Here is a 15,780-nt window from a genome sequence, read left to right as displayed (position 1 = left end):
CTTTTTTTTTTTTGTACATTACCTTTTATATTTTTTAAATTGAGTTTATACTTAAGATGTTCTTGCAAAACGATTCGTAATTTTTGGAATGTAAAAAATAGAGTTTTCGAGTTCTAGTCAAAATTTTTATTTTTTTGTACTGGCTAATTTCAATTCACTTATAATTAAAAAACATATTTGTAAAACATTCTGTAAGGAAATTCCACACAAATCACTCACAAACTGTGCCCATCTTGGCCAGCGAAGCCTTTTGTTTCCAGATCCGGAAATTGTAAATATTCGTGTCCAGCGTGGAATAGATGAAGATGGGCATGGAGTTGGACATGACCCAAATGGTTCCGTCCTCATCGATCTTTAAAAATAAAATATTACGTTTTCAAAAGTAAAAAAAAGTAATTCATTTTAAAAATCTGTTTGCTCACCGACAAGTCGCTGGGATAAATCATGTCCATGGCATTGGAATCCACAGAGCCATAGTTTCCCGCCGAGATGGGCGTTGTTGGCCTCCAGCAGCCCACTCCGTTTCTCTGGATCTCGGCGAAGAAGATCACCCCAGTGCCGGGATCATAGCCATGCATAGTGGATTGAGTGGATGGCCCTCGGCTGCCCAACACCCGGAAGTCATTGCCGTGATCGGAGCGAGCTGCATTGGACTCCTGCTGCAGCACCCGGGTGGAAACCACAAACTCATTCGTGCTGGCCATGGGATGGAAGTAGGCATCCCGGCTGCCATCTGGCTTGTGGGCTCCCAAAGTGACCGAGAAGATGCCGTCGTCCCAGCGGAAGGTCTGCCCGCCTATGCTCAGGTCCCCGGAGAGCGGATCGAAGTTGAAGTAGTTGTGCTCGAAGGCCCACATACGATCGTCTCGCAGGTGGTAGACGTACAGTCGGCGGTACACCAGATCCGGAATGTAAGCGTAGGCATCGCCGCACTGACCCGCTTTCACATCGACGGTGATGCTGGCCAGTCCGCGACCCGTCTCCGCGATGCTCTCCGGAATGTCGAAGCGCTTCAGCACTCGATCCGTGGCCAGGTCAACCACCCAAATGCTGGGACGCCGGATCTGTTGGCGGTTATCTAATAAAGAAAACTGTTTTTAGATGAAAGACAATCTTAAAAAATGTACAAACCTATTTAGAAAATAAGTACAAAATCTAACGAAATTTGTTTACAAAATATGAATACTAAACTGACCTTGATACTGATAAGGCACAACCTCAAACATATGAAACTATAAGAAAACCTAATCATTGCCCACACAATCCGATTTAAAAATCAGAAAACCCGCGCCCTTTGAGAATTCGAATGTGGTGAACTCACTTGGGTACTCCAGCATTCCAGTGTCGATGAACCAGAGCCGCTGGCAGGCGTCCACCGAGGTCCTATAGACGGATACAATGTTCTCCGCACTGGCGTTGAACAGATTGATCGCAAAGTTGGGATAGGCATGCAGCTTGGGACTCGGATTCAGTCCCTCCTTGTCCACATCGATGTAGTTCAGGGTGGACGGGATGCCCACCCGGCGACGGGGCATCGTGACAAAGAGTCGTCCCCGGAAATGAGTGACGCCCATGGGCACGTTGTTGTACGGAATGTAGGAGGCATTGGGGTCGTCAGTGTCAACACGGCTCTTTATTACTACCGGGGAGTCGCGGGAGGTCATAATCTCACGCTTCTGGCGAGAATACCTGCCAGGAAAAACAACGGGGGCTATGGAAAGGGAGAATAGATTATATGGTAGTACTAGCAGTGTTAGTTTCTAAAAAATAAAATATATATATTATATATTTAAGTTGTCATAATTATGTCATATAAATTATTTATTATCACCTGAGATGCTGGGCCTGTCTCGTCTGCCGCCCAAGACGGGGTGGCCATCCCCACGATTGTAAAAGTCCATCTGTTTCCATCTGAAGACCTCTATCATGGGATCACCATCTGCCAGGGAAAGCAGCTGGAGCCCTGCGATTAGACAGGGAATCAGAAATTGTGGCGATAACATTGCTCTATGTTTGCTTGGGCAACTGAAAATGTTCGTCTTCCCAAGCTGAGACTCCAAGCGCGACTGAAAGCCAAGCCAATAGGACCCAACTGAAATGCAAACTCTCACGCTCATTTCGAATTACAATTGATATTGATAAGAGACCGACTCTCACGAGCTCTCAAACCGGTTCTGTGACTTGTTATTAATATTGTCAATACTAATCGGCACTAAAGATTGAATTATTTGCATACTTATAAATCGTACGAGAGAAATATCATTCTTGAATAATTGGTTTCGTTTACGTTCAATGGAAGTAGCTCTCTAACGTTATAAAAAACGAGGCTATTTCATGGTTTGTAAACTCGCAATTTATTGTACGTAAGCCATTTGAAACTTGTTTTGTTTAAAAATATTGTTTTAAACAATCATAGTTTTTCCAAAGTTATAAGTTAAATAAAAACATTCTCGAAAACTTTTCGCAAATAAATTGATTAATAGCGGGGACGGGTTATAAATTTAATCAAAACATAACATTACATTTTCATTTTATAATTCATTAATAAGCCAAGGCAAAAATAAATAATTTTCTAAAAGTTGAACGAATTTGGCGCCAAACGATTTAAAAGCAACGAGTGGCAGTTATAGACTATAATCGATTGCTCGTAACAATGATAGTCTTATCGGTATCGTTATCAGGGTTGCCGTTGTGTAAGTGGAACTTACATTAGTGTAAACAGTTCTCAGCAAAATGCGGTATAATTTGTTTGCCAGTGCCTTAAAGCTGCTAAATAGCGCAAAGAAACCCAATTTATTGGTTGTCAACGTGCGCAGCTTGACCGGCGCCGCCCAGACCAATGACGCAGTGGCTCCAACCGCACGACCACCGCCAGTGGCGCCCGGGAATCCCGCGGAGGAGCAGCGATCGCTGCACATCGCCGTAATCGGAGTGCCCAATGTGGGCAAGAGCACGTTCATCAACAACACGGTCAACCACCGAGTGTGTCCCACCTCGGCCAAGGTGCACACCACCCGCCAGTCGAACACGGCCATCTGCACCACCGGCCAGACGCAGCTGGTCTTCTACGACACTCCGGGTTTGGTGACCCAGCACGAGATCCGGCGGCACCACCTGGAGCAGAGCTTCAAGAGCGCCTATCGCCATGCCATCCAGCATGCGGACATCATCGCAGTGGTGCACGATGCCTCGAATGGCTATACCAGGAAGGAACTGCATCCAACTGTTCTGGACACGCTCAAGGCCTATAGCAACCTGCCCAGCTTCCTGGTGCTCAACAAGATAGACGCCCTCAAGTCGAAGCGCCTGCTGCTGGATCTGATCAAGACCCTCACCAACGACACACTGACTCCGGGCAAGCGAGGAGCTGCAGCAGCGGATCCCCAGCCCAAGGAGCTTAGGATCAACAAAAAGGAGTCCAGCTGGAGCCACTTCAGCGACGTGTTCCTCGTGTCTGCCCTGACGGGAAATGGCCTGCCCGAACTTCAGAGCTACCTGGTTGGCCAAGCCAAGCCAAGGTCTTGGAAATACCCAGCCGACATTCGTACGGACACAAGCCCGGAAGCTCAGATTGTGGAGAGTGTGCGTGCCCGCCTGCTGGACTACTTGCCGCAGGAGATCCCCTACAACCTCAAGTGCGAGCTGGAGTACTACAGTGTGGAGAAACGTAGGCAGTGCTTCATTGCCTAATCCGAATTCTTTTTAATCTCTGATTGGTTTCTTTTAGATGTGATCTACACCTCCGTGCAGGTTCAGTGTCCCACCCCGCGAATCGAACGTCTAATCTGCGGCGAAGGCAATGGAAAGCTAAGGCAGATCACGGAGAGGGTTACCTCGGACCTCGTGGAGATGTTCGGCCAGGCGGTGTCCCTCACCATATCCACGGTTTCCAAGGGCAAGAAGAGTGCCTCATAAACAGTAGTTGATTACTTGTACTTTATTTGTAACGTTGCATAAACCTAAGAGTTCACAAAAGCTTCAAATGCGCCACCAGTTTGTCCAGATCCTCGGCAGGAGCAGGCCCCAATCCGAGGACCGTGGCCGTTCCCGATTCCAGTTGAGTGCGCCCAGCATCCCGCACCATGGCGACCACCACGTTCGCCTGCTGGGCCTGCTGTTCCAGCGAGCTCAGCTGCTCGTAGTTGTCCACGCGCAGCACGATCTTTGGCTGTCCCAGGCGACACCATCGCTGCAGGATGGCGTTTTGGAGTTTGGTGCCCTGAACAGAGCTCTGGTAGCACATGACCGCCGCATGGGCGCACTGGGCCGCCGTCTTCCCCTTGGACATCTTGATGTCGGAACGGACCACCAGCGCCAGTTTGGTGGACTTGCCGAAGGCCAAACCGTTGCTGAGGAACTTCTGCAGGATGCTACTTGACGTGGGCATACTTCTGGCTCTGCTGCTCCACGTACTTCTGCATGCACGCGCGGAACTCCTTGACTTTGTCTTGGCAAGCCCTCCAGTCGCCCGTCTCGGCGATGCACTCCTGCACCTTGTAGTGGAGCTCTATGCAGCCCGTCTTCTTTAGCATCAGTTCCACGGGGTCCTGATCCGTCGCTGCGGACATTTTCTGCTCCTCGCCGGTGGGAATCGCTGCAGTTCGTTTCGAATTACGAAATTCGGGCAGGGTTGCCAAGGAGCCGAGGAAAAATGCCGATGTTTAGTGCGCGATATGTGTTTTACAATAATACCGACTTGGGTATACCCTATTTAGGAGACATTCTAAAGTTTTTTTTTTGGATTTCTTATCTTATCAGGTAACCTTAGCAATGTTGACGGTACATATTAGAAAACAATTATTTAATTACCATATATACATGTGTATCATAAGAACTCCAAAGTGACTTGCTTATAACGTAATAAGCTTTACACATTCCCAATGTTTATGTCATATAAACATTATATTATATTTAATCACAGAGATCAAATTTAGTTTCAAAACTTTACGTATTTATTATAATAGTCTTACCATCATTTTTCTTCAGCTTAGTTTATGTATTTTACGATTGTGTTGTTTCACTTTGTGTTATTGATAGTATTAAAAAACTTTACTATTATATTAAAATAGCAATTATATTAAAATACATTACAATAAGAATAATTCTTATAGTTCCGGGAGTTCAAATTCGTAACGTTAATTTTCGGGAGGCAGTCTGGCAACGCTGTACATCCACCATTGCTCACGGTGCGCGCCAATTTGTAAGACTTTATTCGATCGACACCTGTATGATCCTGCAAGTCCTAGTTTAGAACCATCTATACATCAACTCTGGCGCTTTTCACAAATAATTCACACATAGCCGAAAAATGAAAAACAGATTTCACTACAAAGCAGGTGCAATGCAGTGTGACCATCGAATCCCCGCTTTTCCGCTACGCGTCATGGTGTACCGACCCGCAGGCGCCACGGTCACACCGCTCCAATTGCAGCGAGAAAACGAACGAATTGCAACGAGCAGGCGAAAAATCACAAAAAGCGGAAAATCACAACAATCGTGGGTGCAAACGGAACGGAAACTGAGCTGCGAGGCAACGGCACGGAGACCCGGAAAATCGGATGGCACGCCAGTGAACAGAGCGAAAGCAGAGGCGCACTTGGCGCGTTTCGAGGGGCGAAGCGCGTTGCGTTCTTCTCCAAACCGATTTCCGAATCCCAAAACCAAACCAATCCAATCCCCACACTCGCACACCCACACCACCACCAGCACACACACACACACACGGACACGCGCGCGCATACAGTGAACGAGTGAAAGTGCATCTACATCTGTGATTTCGTATATAATAATGCGTCGCGCATACGCGGATTTGGCCAGCAGCAGCACCAAAGACTAACAAGTGATCCGGACCAGGATCCGGGGATTGAGTTGGTTGGGCCTATCCCCCCGCCGCCGCCGCCGCCGCGTGGAAACCCCGTGAAATGGCCGATCAGGTGGCGCACACCAAAGAAACGGATGCGGAGGAGCCGCTGGTGAATGGCGAACTGCCATCGGGGGAGGAGACGCCTCCCTGCTGCCATGTGATGTCCCTGTCCGCCATGGACGTGGACGCTGACGCCGATGTTGATGTAGATGCGGACGCGGATGCGGAGGCCACATCCTGCTCCACTTCCCAGTTGAATCCGTCGCCACCGCCTGCTGGTGTCCAACAGGCGAAGCCGGCACGGAGCAGCTCACCGCCATGCCATCTCCTGGAGCGGCTCAACTTCCCCGAGGGCAACATCATCAACACGCTGCACACGATCCTCGCACTGCCGCCCTTCGATCCCTACGCCCCCGCCCCCAAGGCGGAGACGGTCTACAAGGAGGTGGTGTCGCTGATGCAGTGGAGCCAGCGGGAGGACAACGCCATCGAGCTGGAGCTCAGCGACAAGCTGCTCCACGAGTGCGAGCACAAGGTCGGCGATCCCAACGATGAGACGCGGTCGTACTTGGTGGGTTTTCTAAAGACAGTTGGATGGTATTTGATGGGATCCACAGTTCGAGTTCTTGGAAAACACGGAAATAGAATTGGCATTACTCATACATTTTATTATTATTGGATTATTATTGAAATATGGGTAATACTCACAGTAGGAATGTATATTTGTACGCGGCAGGACTGCCCAAAACTGGTTATCGGATCGATTTTCCAGTAAACTAGGTCTAGAAATAGGAAATTTGGCTTATTGGGGTTCTTCAAATAAAAATTGTTTACTGGTTTGAATTGCCTAGGTTTTTAGATTTAATATAAATTTGAACATCTCTTTACTTAAGTGAATAAAAATTAAGCTTAATTAAATATATATTTTTAAAAAATTGTATACCTCCTGCAAAGGGGTCTTATTTCCAAAATTAATGTTTACTTACCCAAATTGTCTTTTTGCAGATGGCCATCGAGAACATGCGTCTCTTCTCTGAGGATCCGAAGAATCCGCTGCGTGACGCCGACGGACAGCTGCGTGCAATTACGGTGTGTTTGCCTGAAATACTAGACAGTCTTCAATGGAACGTACTCCTAATCCACTGTAGCTATATTTCCAGAATCTTGCCTTCATATTTGTGAAACACCGGAAGGAGGAGTTCTTCACATTTTGTTCCTGCAAGGAATGTCTCGAATACCGCGAAACCATCATGGCCATCATGATGGATCAATTTAAGGCTGCGCACATGGTGGTCATGTTGCTGGACGTACTGATCAAGGCCTACAGCCCCATGTTGAAGTAAGGGTTGTCTGAAAAAATCTACATTATCTACATTAGTAAAATACAACAAATCTTTTTTCAGAAACGATGCTGCCTACAATAAGTTTGAGAAGCTGCTCGAATGCAACAAGGAGATCTACTGGATTACTAGCGGCTATCTCTACGATAAGAATGCCGAATATCTCGATTTTATTGATGATACAGCGATCTCCGATAATATGATATTAGTGCTATTCAGCGCCATGTAAGTGGACACTTTGGACCTGCGTTTGTTTACTCCATGCTTATAAGCTTTAACTTCGATTTCAGCTTGATGGCCAACAATCCCATGTTGCTGCTACAAATACTCGCCTATAATGTTGAATGCATTGTGAAGGCATTCTCCGAGGGCATGATCGAGATTGCCCAGAATATACAGGAGAACGAGAAGATTTCTGCAGAAAGGATGCTGACATGTAAGAGCAATATGGGAAATAAAAAAAAAATATATATCTACTTTAAGTAATAATTGCATGAATATTAATTTCATTAATAGATAGTTAATGATACTTACCAATTTATTAAATGAATCTCTCTTCCATTTAATGTCTTTCAGACATTCTGGACGGCTACTCCGATCTGAATTGCATCTCGCAGAAGATCTCCCTCAGCCTGTTTGCGTTTGAGAACGATTTTCTGCGCAAGTTCAAGCTCTCGTGGGTGCTGCTGTGCCAACGCCTGTTCCAGCAACATGTGTTCACGCCCCTGGCGGACACCATGCTGGCCTGCATTCTGTCCTTAAAGGAGGCGGCTCCCTCGGCCCAGACGACGGCGCTGATCAAGCGGTACATGCTGTTCGACGAGCACATGCACTCCATCGAGCGGCGCTGGACGGACATCTGGATCGAGCTGAACAAGTTCAACTTGTCGCCCACGGAACACGAGCGCCGGATGGGCCTGCTGGATGTGTACAACATATTCGACAAGGTCGTCCTGGACGCCACCTCGTTCTCGCTGCCGGACATCAGCGACGACGAGTTCATCGACTTCCAGCGCATCGTGGATCGCCAGCTGGCCTGGAAGAACATCATGGCCTTCACAAAGCTGAAGTGGCCCGACGGCTTCTACGATCCGCCCAATAAGCTGGTGCACGAGGATCTCTGCAAGAAGTGCAATTCGCTTCTCGAGCACCATAACGAGTAGGTTTCGGGAGCAATGAAAGAGTAGTTCTCTACAAAAATAAAATGATTCAAATGTTTTAAATAGCAGATCAACAATAACTCTTAACAAAGTTTTTAAACTTACATATTTTCCTTCCGACAGGAACTGTAAATGCATAACTTGCTCCATCGCCGGCACTCCTTTGCGACCGCGACAAGCGGGCCATTGTGCCAAGTGCACAACGCTCGGCATTGTCGAGAAGGATCCCAAGCTGATGAAGTCCAAGATCCTCAGCACCTGCACCAGTGACGAGGCTAAGCACAATGCGGCTATGGCGGCCACCTCGAGCTCCGCCGCCGCGCAGCAGCAGCAGCGACGCTCCAGCGATCTCCCGGAGGATGAGTCACCATCCGGAAGCGGCGGCAGCAGCAGCGGATCGGTGTTCCGGCGACAGGCGGAGCAGACCGATACCCTGCGAACCACATATCACATCGCATGGGCGGTGTTCCAGCACCTGACAACCAGAAAGCGCTACCGCCACGAGTCGATCGAGGCGCAGTACTTCTGCGGTGAGAACTGTCGGGTCTCCGCCTGCCAGCTGGCCAGGAAAATCCTGGCCAACCAGCTGTCACCGCCGCTGACCAAGTATCTGCTGCGCTGCTTCCAGCCGCTGTCGTTCACGCGGGAGGAGCTGCGCTCCACGCTGCCCTCGTTGATGTTCTTCAACCGCAAGCTGGCCCCGAGTCCCGCCGAGCTGCAGGAGCTGCGGAACCAGCACTACGTGTACAAAACCTACTGGACCTTCGTCCTCTCCATTTACGCCAACTTCTTTGTGAAATTCAACTCGAGCAGCACGGACTTTGGTCACCTGGAACTGCTCAAGGGGGATCTTCGCCTGCGGCTGAACAGTGTAATTGGTGACAAGGACGACGGTCGGTTCGAGCAGTTCTTGGCCCAGGTTATTGGGTAAGTTCTTGTTAAGTCATTCCCCAAGCGGATGTTCTTCAAATATCTTTTTTTAATAATTCCGCAGTTACTCACCTTTCAAAATCACAGACGAGTAAGTATGGTGATTAAATACACATATCACTTATTTTTTATTACTTGTTAAATATTAGTAAGCTTTATGCAAACCAAATTTGTAGGCTGCAATTTTCTTTTTATGACATTTGCGGACTGACAGGTGCTTTTAGGGTTAGGGTTGCCATTTCAATATATTAGAACAGTGCAATTAACAATACTTATTTTTCTTGGCTTGGCCATAATTTAAATTGTAAATTTTTCGAAAAAGATTTAAGATGGAAATTTGTAATCTAAACTTAGTTTTTAGCCTTCAAAAATACATTTTAGGTTTATAAAACCTTATATTTAATGATTTGAGTGTTGATAAACAAAATTTATAGCAAAATTGAGGGACTTGGCAACTTGGTTACTATCGCATATCGATTGTGGCTTTATCAAAAGCGCATTCGACAATCTCGTAAATTCTTGCCGGAAAAAAATATTACAAAATTAGTACAAAGCAGCAGAAGGCTGCTTTTTCCATGACAGCAGCTAACTTGTGAAAATGGAATTTAAAAAAGAGGAACTTGATTATGTTTGTAATTCCTGTTGCAGTTTTACGCTGGGCGATGCCAACATAGAGAAGATGCAATTTGGAGTGGATCAGCTCATGATGTTGCACGACTCGCAAATAATGTAAGTATTCAAAACGAACTTCCCACAAAAAAGATGATAAAACTTAGAATATAAATCTTCGCAGAAAACGCACTAAACCAGATAGCACTACGGGTCTATCGGGTGCCAAATCCAAGGCTGGAGAGTCGAACTTGTCGCAATCGGGAGGCAGAAATGGCGATGCGGCAGGCAACAAGAAGAGCAAGGAAAAGATGCGAAAATGTGAGTATAAATAGTTCAAAACACTCCGTAGTTAATTTAAATGTATTTGGTATTTCCCAACCCATAGGCTGCGCCGACTATGCGGATATTGGTGAGCCCTGCAAGGAGAATCACTCGAAGAAGCGTGTCAAAAAGGAGTGCAACCATGCGCGCTTCAATGAGACGCGCGACCGTCTACGTAAGAAGCTCTCTCAGATTGTGAACGACCGGAAGACCAAGTCCACGGAGGAGGCACCGCCTTCTAAGGCTAAGTCCTCCATGCCGGAGCCAGCTGCTGTGCCCGCGCCGGTAGCGATCCCACCGAAGCGGCCGCCCAAGGCCGAATCCCTTCCGCCGAACCAGCCGCCAAGCCTGAAAGTGTTCGCCACAGCACAACTGAATTCCTCCAGCAATCCTCGTAAGATGCCACCGGCAGCTGCTGCAGCGGCTGCGGCTGCTCTGAACGAGATTGGTGACCAGGAGGAGCAGGAGGGCGACAACAGTCTGCTGCGCCTGGACAGCCTCTGCAAGCGGCTTCAGATGCACACAGATGCCACGGATGCCTCCGCTGCGGCAACGGCGGCCGAAGCTGCGGCTGCTGTGGCCGCTTTCAAACGAGGAGGCGGCTTTCCGGCGGACTACAGCAAGGAGGACATGATGCAGGACTTTGCCGAGTTCCTGGGCACATATACCTACACCCGGGAACAGGACCAACAGCGCTGGATAAACGAGACCCTCAATTTTATCGAGGGAAAGTCCCAGCAGCCGCAGACCGCCAACCCGAAGAAGGCTGCCAAGAAGGCCAAGCAGAAGATGCGCAAGGAGGAGGAAAAGCGCATTAAGGAACTGGAGGACCTCCGCGGACAGTTCCTTGACATCTACTTCAAGGAGTTCATCGACAAGTACGAAATGAAGGCGCTGACGGCTGCAGGCGGCCGGAAAAGGGAGAAAAAGCGCATCGGCGAGCTGGAGGCCAACATCAAGAACTTGCAGCGGGCCAAGGCTAAGGTGGAGACGGTGATCCTCGAACTAATTGCCACCGTCAAGCAGACGAACAACGAGTTCAAGTTCTCCTACCTGCCCACGAAGCAGCAACAGCTCGCCAAGATGGCCCAGCTGGAGGAAATCCTTAATGGAGTCACGACCGCTCCGGCTGTCGAGACTGTTAAGCAGGCACCGCCACAGTCTGCGCCGCAGTATCCAGAGTTCAATAGTAGCAGCGCCTATTATTCACCGCAGGGATTAGGGCAGCAGAATACGCCCGTGTGCTTCGCTCCTCCCCAGCAGTCGCAACATCCGCCTCAACTCTCACGGGATGTGATTGCCGCCATGGCGGCCAACTCCATCACTGCCGATCCCTCCAAGCGCATTGTGACCATACGCCGGGTGCAGCTGCCCCATCCGGGCGCCGAGCAGCAGGTGACAGTGGTGGCCAAGGGCAGTGCTCCGCACGAGGACAAGCTGCTGTACACCTTCGTCAACGGTCATATGGTGGCTTCGGGTCCGGCTCAGCCGGAAGAAACTGCTCCTACCCCCGTGGCGGTTCCGGCTCCAGCGCCCAGTATTCCCGAGAAGAGCGCTAAGGCCAAGAAGAAAGAGGCTAAGCGAGCTGCAGCAGCGGCGGCGGCAGCAGCAGCGGCGGAGGCAGAAGCTGCAGCGGCGGCGGCAGCGGAAGCAGCAGCAGCTGCGGCGGCGCAGAAGGAAGGCAAGCTGAAAAACAAGAAGCAAGCGAAGAAGTCAGCCGTTGCTGTGGCCACCGCATCGAGTTCCACTGCGAGCAGCAACTCCTCCAAGACTCAGACGCCGCAGAGCACGCGCGAGAGTTCGGTGTGCAGTGTGAAGCCAAAGACTGCACCCAAGAAGCCGGCTGCCAAGCCACCCAAGGTGGTTGAAGTTGCGCCGGCGCCCGATCCAGAGCCGGAGCCACCGAAGAGGCAGAAGCGTCTTAAGTCGAGGCTGGACCCTGGCCAGCTGGAAAACAATCCGTTCAAGTCGCTGCACATGCAGGATTCGTCGGAGGGCGAGTGGGAAACTGGCAGTGAGTCGGAAGATGGCGAGGAAGTCCCAGCACCAGCGCCGCCGCCAATAAGGCAGCAGCCCAAATTGCCAGCTGCTCCTGCGCCCAAGCCAGTTGCTCCTCCAGTGGTCACAAAGGCGAAGCCAGCACCAGCACCAGTGACCGCTCCCGTCAAGAAGGCTAAGGAGGCCCCGCAAAAGCAGCAGGCGTCGTCGCAGCCTGCCAAGGTCCAGGCCCCTGCAAAAGGCAAGTCTTCTGCACCCGCTGGTAAGTCCAATCCACCACAGCAACAGTATCAGCAGGAAAAGGTGCCGCCTGCCAAGAGCCAGTCGCAGCGTCCAGTAGAATCCACAAAAAAGCAGAAGCAGGCTCCTGGAAATCTCGAATCCAATCGCAGCGCTCCAAGTCAGGCACCTGCAAAGACTCACCAGCAGACGCGGGGTGGACGGGGCAATGGTCGGACCAAGCCCTCAACTGGTGGTCAACAGCAGCAACAGGTCCAGCAGCACTCCAACCCTCATCCAGCTGAGGCGGGCGCTCCTCCAAAGAGATCGCAGCGCGGCAAGCGCGGACATCGCCAAAAGCAGGGTGAGTAAGGACTTATTCCTTAAAATGAGATCTCCAAGTATTTGTATACTTACTAAACTTTCTCCACTTGCAGAGGATCTCTCCGGCATTCCACACAACATGGGCTATTTCAATCCCAACGAAGTTGCCATACCTCCGCCGCAAACTGGAAGCTATGCCAGCAGCCTGACCCAGCAGATGCAGCACTTGCGCATCGGCCAGTCAGGTGGCAGTTCCGGTTCGAAGCAGGCATCGCAGTCTCCCAACTGTAGCATCATGGACCAGCTGAACCGGGGAGTGCAGGTGGAGCACCTCTCTCTGCCGCCTGGCATCACGCTCACCAAGGTGGACCCAGCCAAGAGCGAGCAGTTGCGTCAGAAGAGCGAGTCCATTCGACTGCTGTCCAAGCCTCTGGCCGAGCAGCAGCAGCTGCCACAACAGCATCACTTCCAGCAGCCATCGCACCTTCTGTCGAGCTACTACGGAGCAGCCGGAGCCGCTGGCATGGATCCCAACGGTGTAATCATGGTTGAGGCCAATCCGCGGCCAAATCGCAATAGCCAAGCTCCATCTGCTCCTCCAAACGTGGCTGCAGCGGCGTCGGCGGCAAGTGCCAGCGGGAAATCCTCTAGGCGCCGCCGTCGCAACCGTGGAAAGTCTGGTGGTGGAGGTTGCGCCAACATTGGTAGCTCTGGAGCAGCCAACAAGCAGCGATCGGGAGGAGGAGGAGGCGGAAGTGGTTCTGCGGATAGCCAAAAACCAGCGGTGTCGCCAGCCACTATTGAAGCCAATGCCAGTGGCAATATTATCACCCTGCGCAATCCAATGTTCCACCAGGGCAATGGGCCAGTGGCCGGCGGCGGTATGATGCCACCCAATCCCAACCCGATGCCGCCAGGTGAGTTCATAAAACAGGAAACTTATAGCAATCATTAAATTCCTACCTATTGCAGTGCGAAACTTTCCCGCCGGTCTTCCCGTTGCTCCACCCATGGCCATGGATCAACCTGCCGCAATCATCAAGAACGAGAACGGCATGTTCACCATACGCAATCCGGCGCTCCACCAGGCGGTGACCAATGGCTTGGCCATGGGCGGCTACCGGCAGTTCGGCAGCAATGTCAACTACTACACGCCCCAGGAAGCTGTGGCCGAGGCAGCACGAGCCACGCAGCAGAAGCAGCAGCACCAGCAGTCCACTGCTGCCACAGTTGTCGGCAGCAGCAATACCTCGAATTTCTCCTACTTCTCCAGTGGATCGGCCAGTGGCAACAGCAGCGGAAGCAGCAACGGCGGCAACGGGACGCACAACAATATCAGTATTAGCTGTACCAATGTTCCCCCGAGCAACGCCGAGAGCGGAGGCAACAGTCCTGGCCGACTGGTTGGCGATGCGGCGGTGATTGCCCGTCCCAAGCAGTCGCAGAAGTGTCTCTCGGCCATTGGCAGTGAGCTGAAGCAAAAGGCCAAGGACAGCAAGTGGACGGGCTATGGCCAGCAGCAGCAGTCGACGTCGGATTACAATTCGGCGGGGGCAGGAGGCGGCGTTCCCTTGCAGGAGAAGTACCAGCAGTCGAGCTACTACAACGGCTTCGAGGTGTTCTCAGCGGCAGCTGCCGCAGCCTCACAGGGTCCTGGCAGCGGCGGTGGATCGAGCGAATGCCACATGCATCACAGCTGTGGCGACGACTCTCCGCCGCCCACCATCACCGGTTTCAATTCCTACCTGGAGGGCATCCCGAACACCGGGGTCATTCGCTACGACGACGCCGCTTTCCTCAAGAACTTGATACCGGGCCAGCATCTCAACAACGAGGTGCGTGACGGATCTGGGCTGTGGTCTCACGATCAAGAGATCCTTTTCAACTACCCCAACCAATCGGTGTCCCCTTGGACCTCTGAATCCTATCCATTCACTTCATTTTTCTCATCCTGATCTAATCATTTTATATGCACGTTTTTTATTTTGAATTAAAAGATTGGCATCGTAACTAATTAATATCAAGATTTTAACCCTTTAGTAAATGCTTTTATAAGCAGACTTGTCTAATTAGGCATCTCCCCTGACAGGTCTCCATACACAATATATCGGAGTCCAACTTCACGCGCAACAACGCGTCTCCATCGCCGCACCACGTGGAGATCACCAGCGTATTTGGCGGCCGGGTGCGTTCCGCGAACGCCTACGATCCTCAGCAGCAGCAGCAGCCGGGTCCAGGAGCCAACTACTGCGACAGCGTGGCCGCCGACTACGGCAGTGGTGAGTGGTGAAGCAGTCACTGGTCCAATACAAATGACCTAACCAACCAAATTCCTCTTCTAGATTCCCACCTCTTCGTCCAGAACAATCTGCTGACGCGCATGCCACAGCCGCCGGCGCCACCGGATCCCTTTGGCTACGACTTCGACCCCTCGGTGGTGCCGGGCGGCGGATCGAAGGCGGCCAGCGTCGCCAGCGACCTGAACGAATTCCTGCGCCGCAGTCCGCTGAGCCAGCGCACCTCGCCGTACAGCCAGGACGAGAGTGCCGCCGCCCTGGAGACGTTCGTCCAGAACATGAGCGCGCTGCAGATCGCGAGCGATGCCGAGCAGTGCTCGCGGCTCAACGGGACGGCTGTCGGTGGAGGACCGGGCGATGTCCCCTCGGCGGATGCCACCGCCGGCGGAGGAGCCGCCAACGCGGCCGCCGCCTGGTGGTGAGCCACATGACAAGAGGTGCTGCATGGCCAGCAGATTGATTTGAACTCCTTACATTCATCCCACTCTCACGTACGCAGACATTTCATCGATAGGGCTGAGAAACGATAAATGAAAACCAGAAAACGAAACATAAAAATACAAAAAACAGAAAAGCATCCAAGAAATCATTTAAAATGGCTTAGGAGTCAATTTCAATGTTTCAACAAAAAAGAGAAAAATAAAGAAAAATTAACTTAAATGGAAGTTCAAATGCAAGGTGGTTTTATTGGCGATTCAATTGGATATATTTTCCAC

The 15,780-nt window shown here is 50.8% G+C and overlaps 5 protein-coding genes and 1 long non-coding RNA gene across 9 annotated transcripts; 2 read left to right on the top strand and 4 right to left on the bottom strand.

Moving 5' to 3' along the window:
• Positions 1-103: 103 nt before the first annotated feature.
• LOC108025444 (L-dopachrome tautomerase yellow-f2) lies at positions 104-2,059 on the bottom strand. Its single transcript, XM_017095944.3, has 4 exons — positions 1,832-2,059; positions 1,322-1,711; positions 423-1,078; positions 104-352 (listed from the first exon to the last, which is right to left on the bottom strand). The coding sequence occupies exons 1-4, from the start codon at positions 2,001-2,003 to the stop codon at positions 212-214; spliced, it is 1,359 nt and encodes a 452-aa protein (XP_016951433.1). The 5' UTR covers positions 2,004-2,059; the 3' UTR covers positions 104-211.
• A 639-nt stretch (positions 2,060-2,698) lies between these two features.
• LOC108024195 (GTPase Era, mitochondrial) lies at positions 2,699-3,983 on the top strand. Its single transcript, XM_017094045.3, has 2 exons — positions 2,699-3,667; positions 3,728-3,983. Exons 1-2 carry the CDS (start codon positions 2,734-2,736, stop codon positions 3,913-3,915), a joined length of 1,122 nt encoding a protein of 373 aa, XP_016949534.1. The 5' UTR covers positions 2,699-2,733; the 3' UTR covers positions 3,916-3,983.
• On the bottom strand, positions 3,922-4,387 carry LOC108024202 (peptidyl-tRNA hydrolase 2, mitochondrial). The gene has a single exon (XM_017094057.2). It carries the CDS (start codon positions 4,385-4,387, stop codon positions 3,968-3,970), a length of 420 nt encoding a protein of 139 aa, XP_016949546.1. The 3' UTR covers positions 3,922-3,967.
• LOC108024210 (cytochrome c oxidase assembly factor 4 homolog, mitochondrial) lies at positions 4,371-4,631 on the bottom strand. Its single transcript, XM_017094070.3, has one exon. It carries the CDS (start codon positions 4,566-4,568, stop codon positions 4,371-4,373), a length of 198 nt encoding a protein of 65 aa, XP_016949559.1. The 5' UTR covers positions 4,569-4,631.
• Positions 4,632-5,410: 779 nt separating this feature from the next.
• LOC108024183 (uncharacterized) lies at positions 5,411-15,736 on the top strand. 4 transcript variants are annotated; one of them, XM_050889464.1, is made up of 15 exons: positions 5,411-6,398; positions 6,869-6,952; positions 7,024-7,202; positions 7,267-7,428; positions 7,494-7,639; positions 7,780-8,362; positions 8,487-9,290; positions 9,358-9,384; positions 9,942-10,022; positions 10,087-10,223; positions 10,291-12,807; positions 12,881-13,684; positions 13,740-14,602; positions 14,857-15,046; positions 15,110-15,736. In XM_050889464.1, exons 1-15 carry the CDS (start codon positions 5,922-5,924, stop codon positions 15,484-15,486), a joined length of 7,431 nt encoding a protein of 2,476 aa, XP_050745421.1. In that variant the 5' UTR covers positions 5,411-5,921; the 3' UTR covers positions 15,487-15,736. The 4 variants fall into 4 exon arrangements, with proteins under 4 accessions (XP_050745421.1, XP_050745420.1, XP_016949521.1 ...); XM_050889463.1 differs by having other exon boundaries at positions 7,012-7,202; XM_017094032.3 differs by having other exon boundaries at positions 5,411-6,434.
• Positions 6,386-7,009, bottom strand: LOC127011619 (uncharacterized). Its single transcript, XR_007764780.1, has 3 exons — positions 6,850-7,009; positions 6,572-6,645; positions 6,386-6,488 (listed from the first exon to the last, which is right to left on the bottom strand). It is a non-coding gene; the product is annotated as an uncharacterized LOC127011619 (long non-coding RNA).
• Positions 15,737-15,780: the final 44 nt, after the last annotated feature.

Source organism: Drosophila biarmipes, chromosome 3R, assembly GCF_025231255.1.
Source record: "Drosophila biarmipes strain raj3 chromosome 3R, RU_DBia_V1.1, whole genome shotgun sequence".
NCBI lineage: Eukaryota > Metazoa > Arthropoda > Insecta > Diptera > Drosophilidae > Drosophila > Drosophila biarmipes.
Note: the sequence above shows the minus strand (reverse complement) of the source record. Positions and strands in the feature narration are given on the sequence as shown.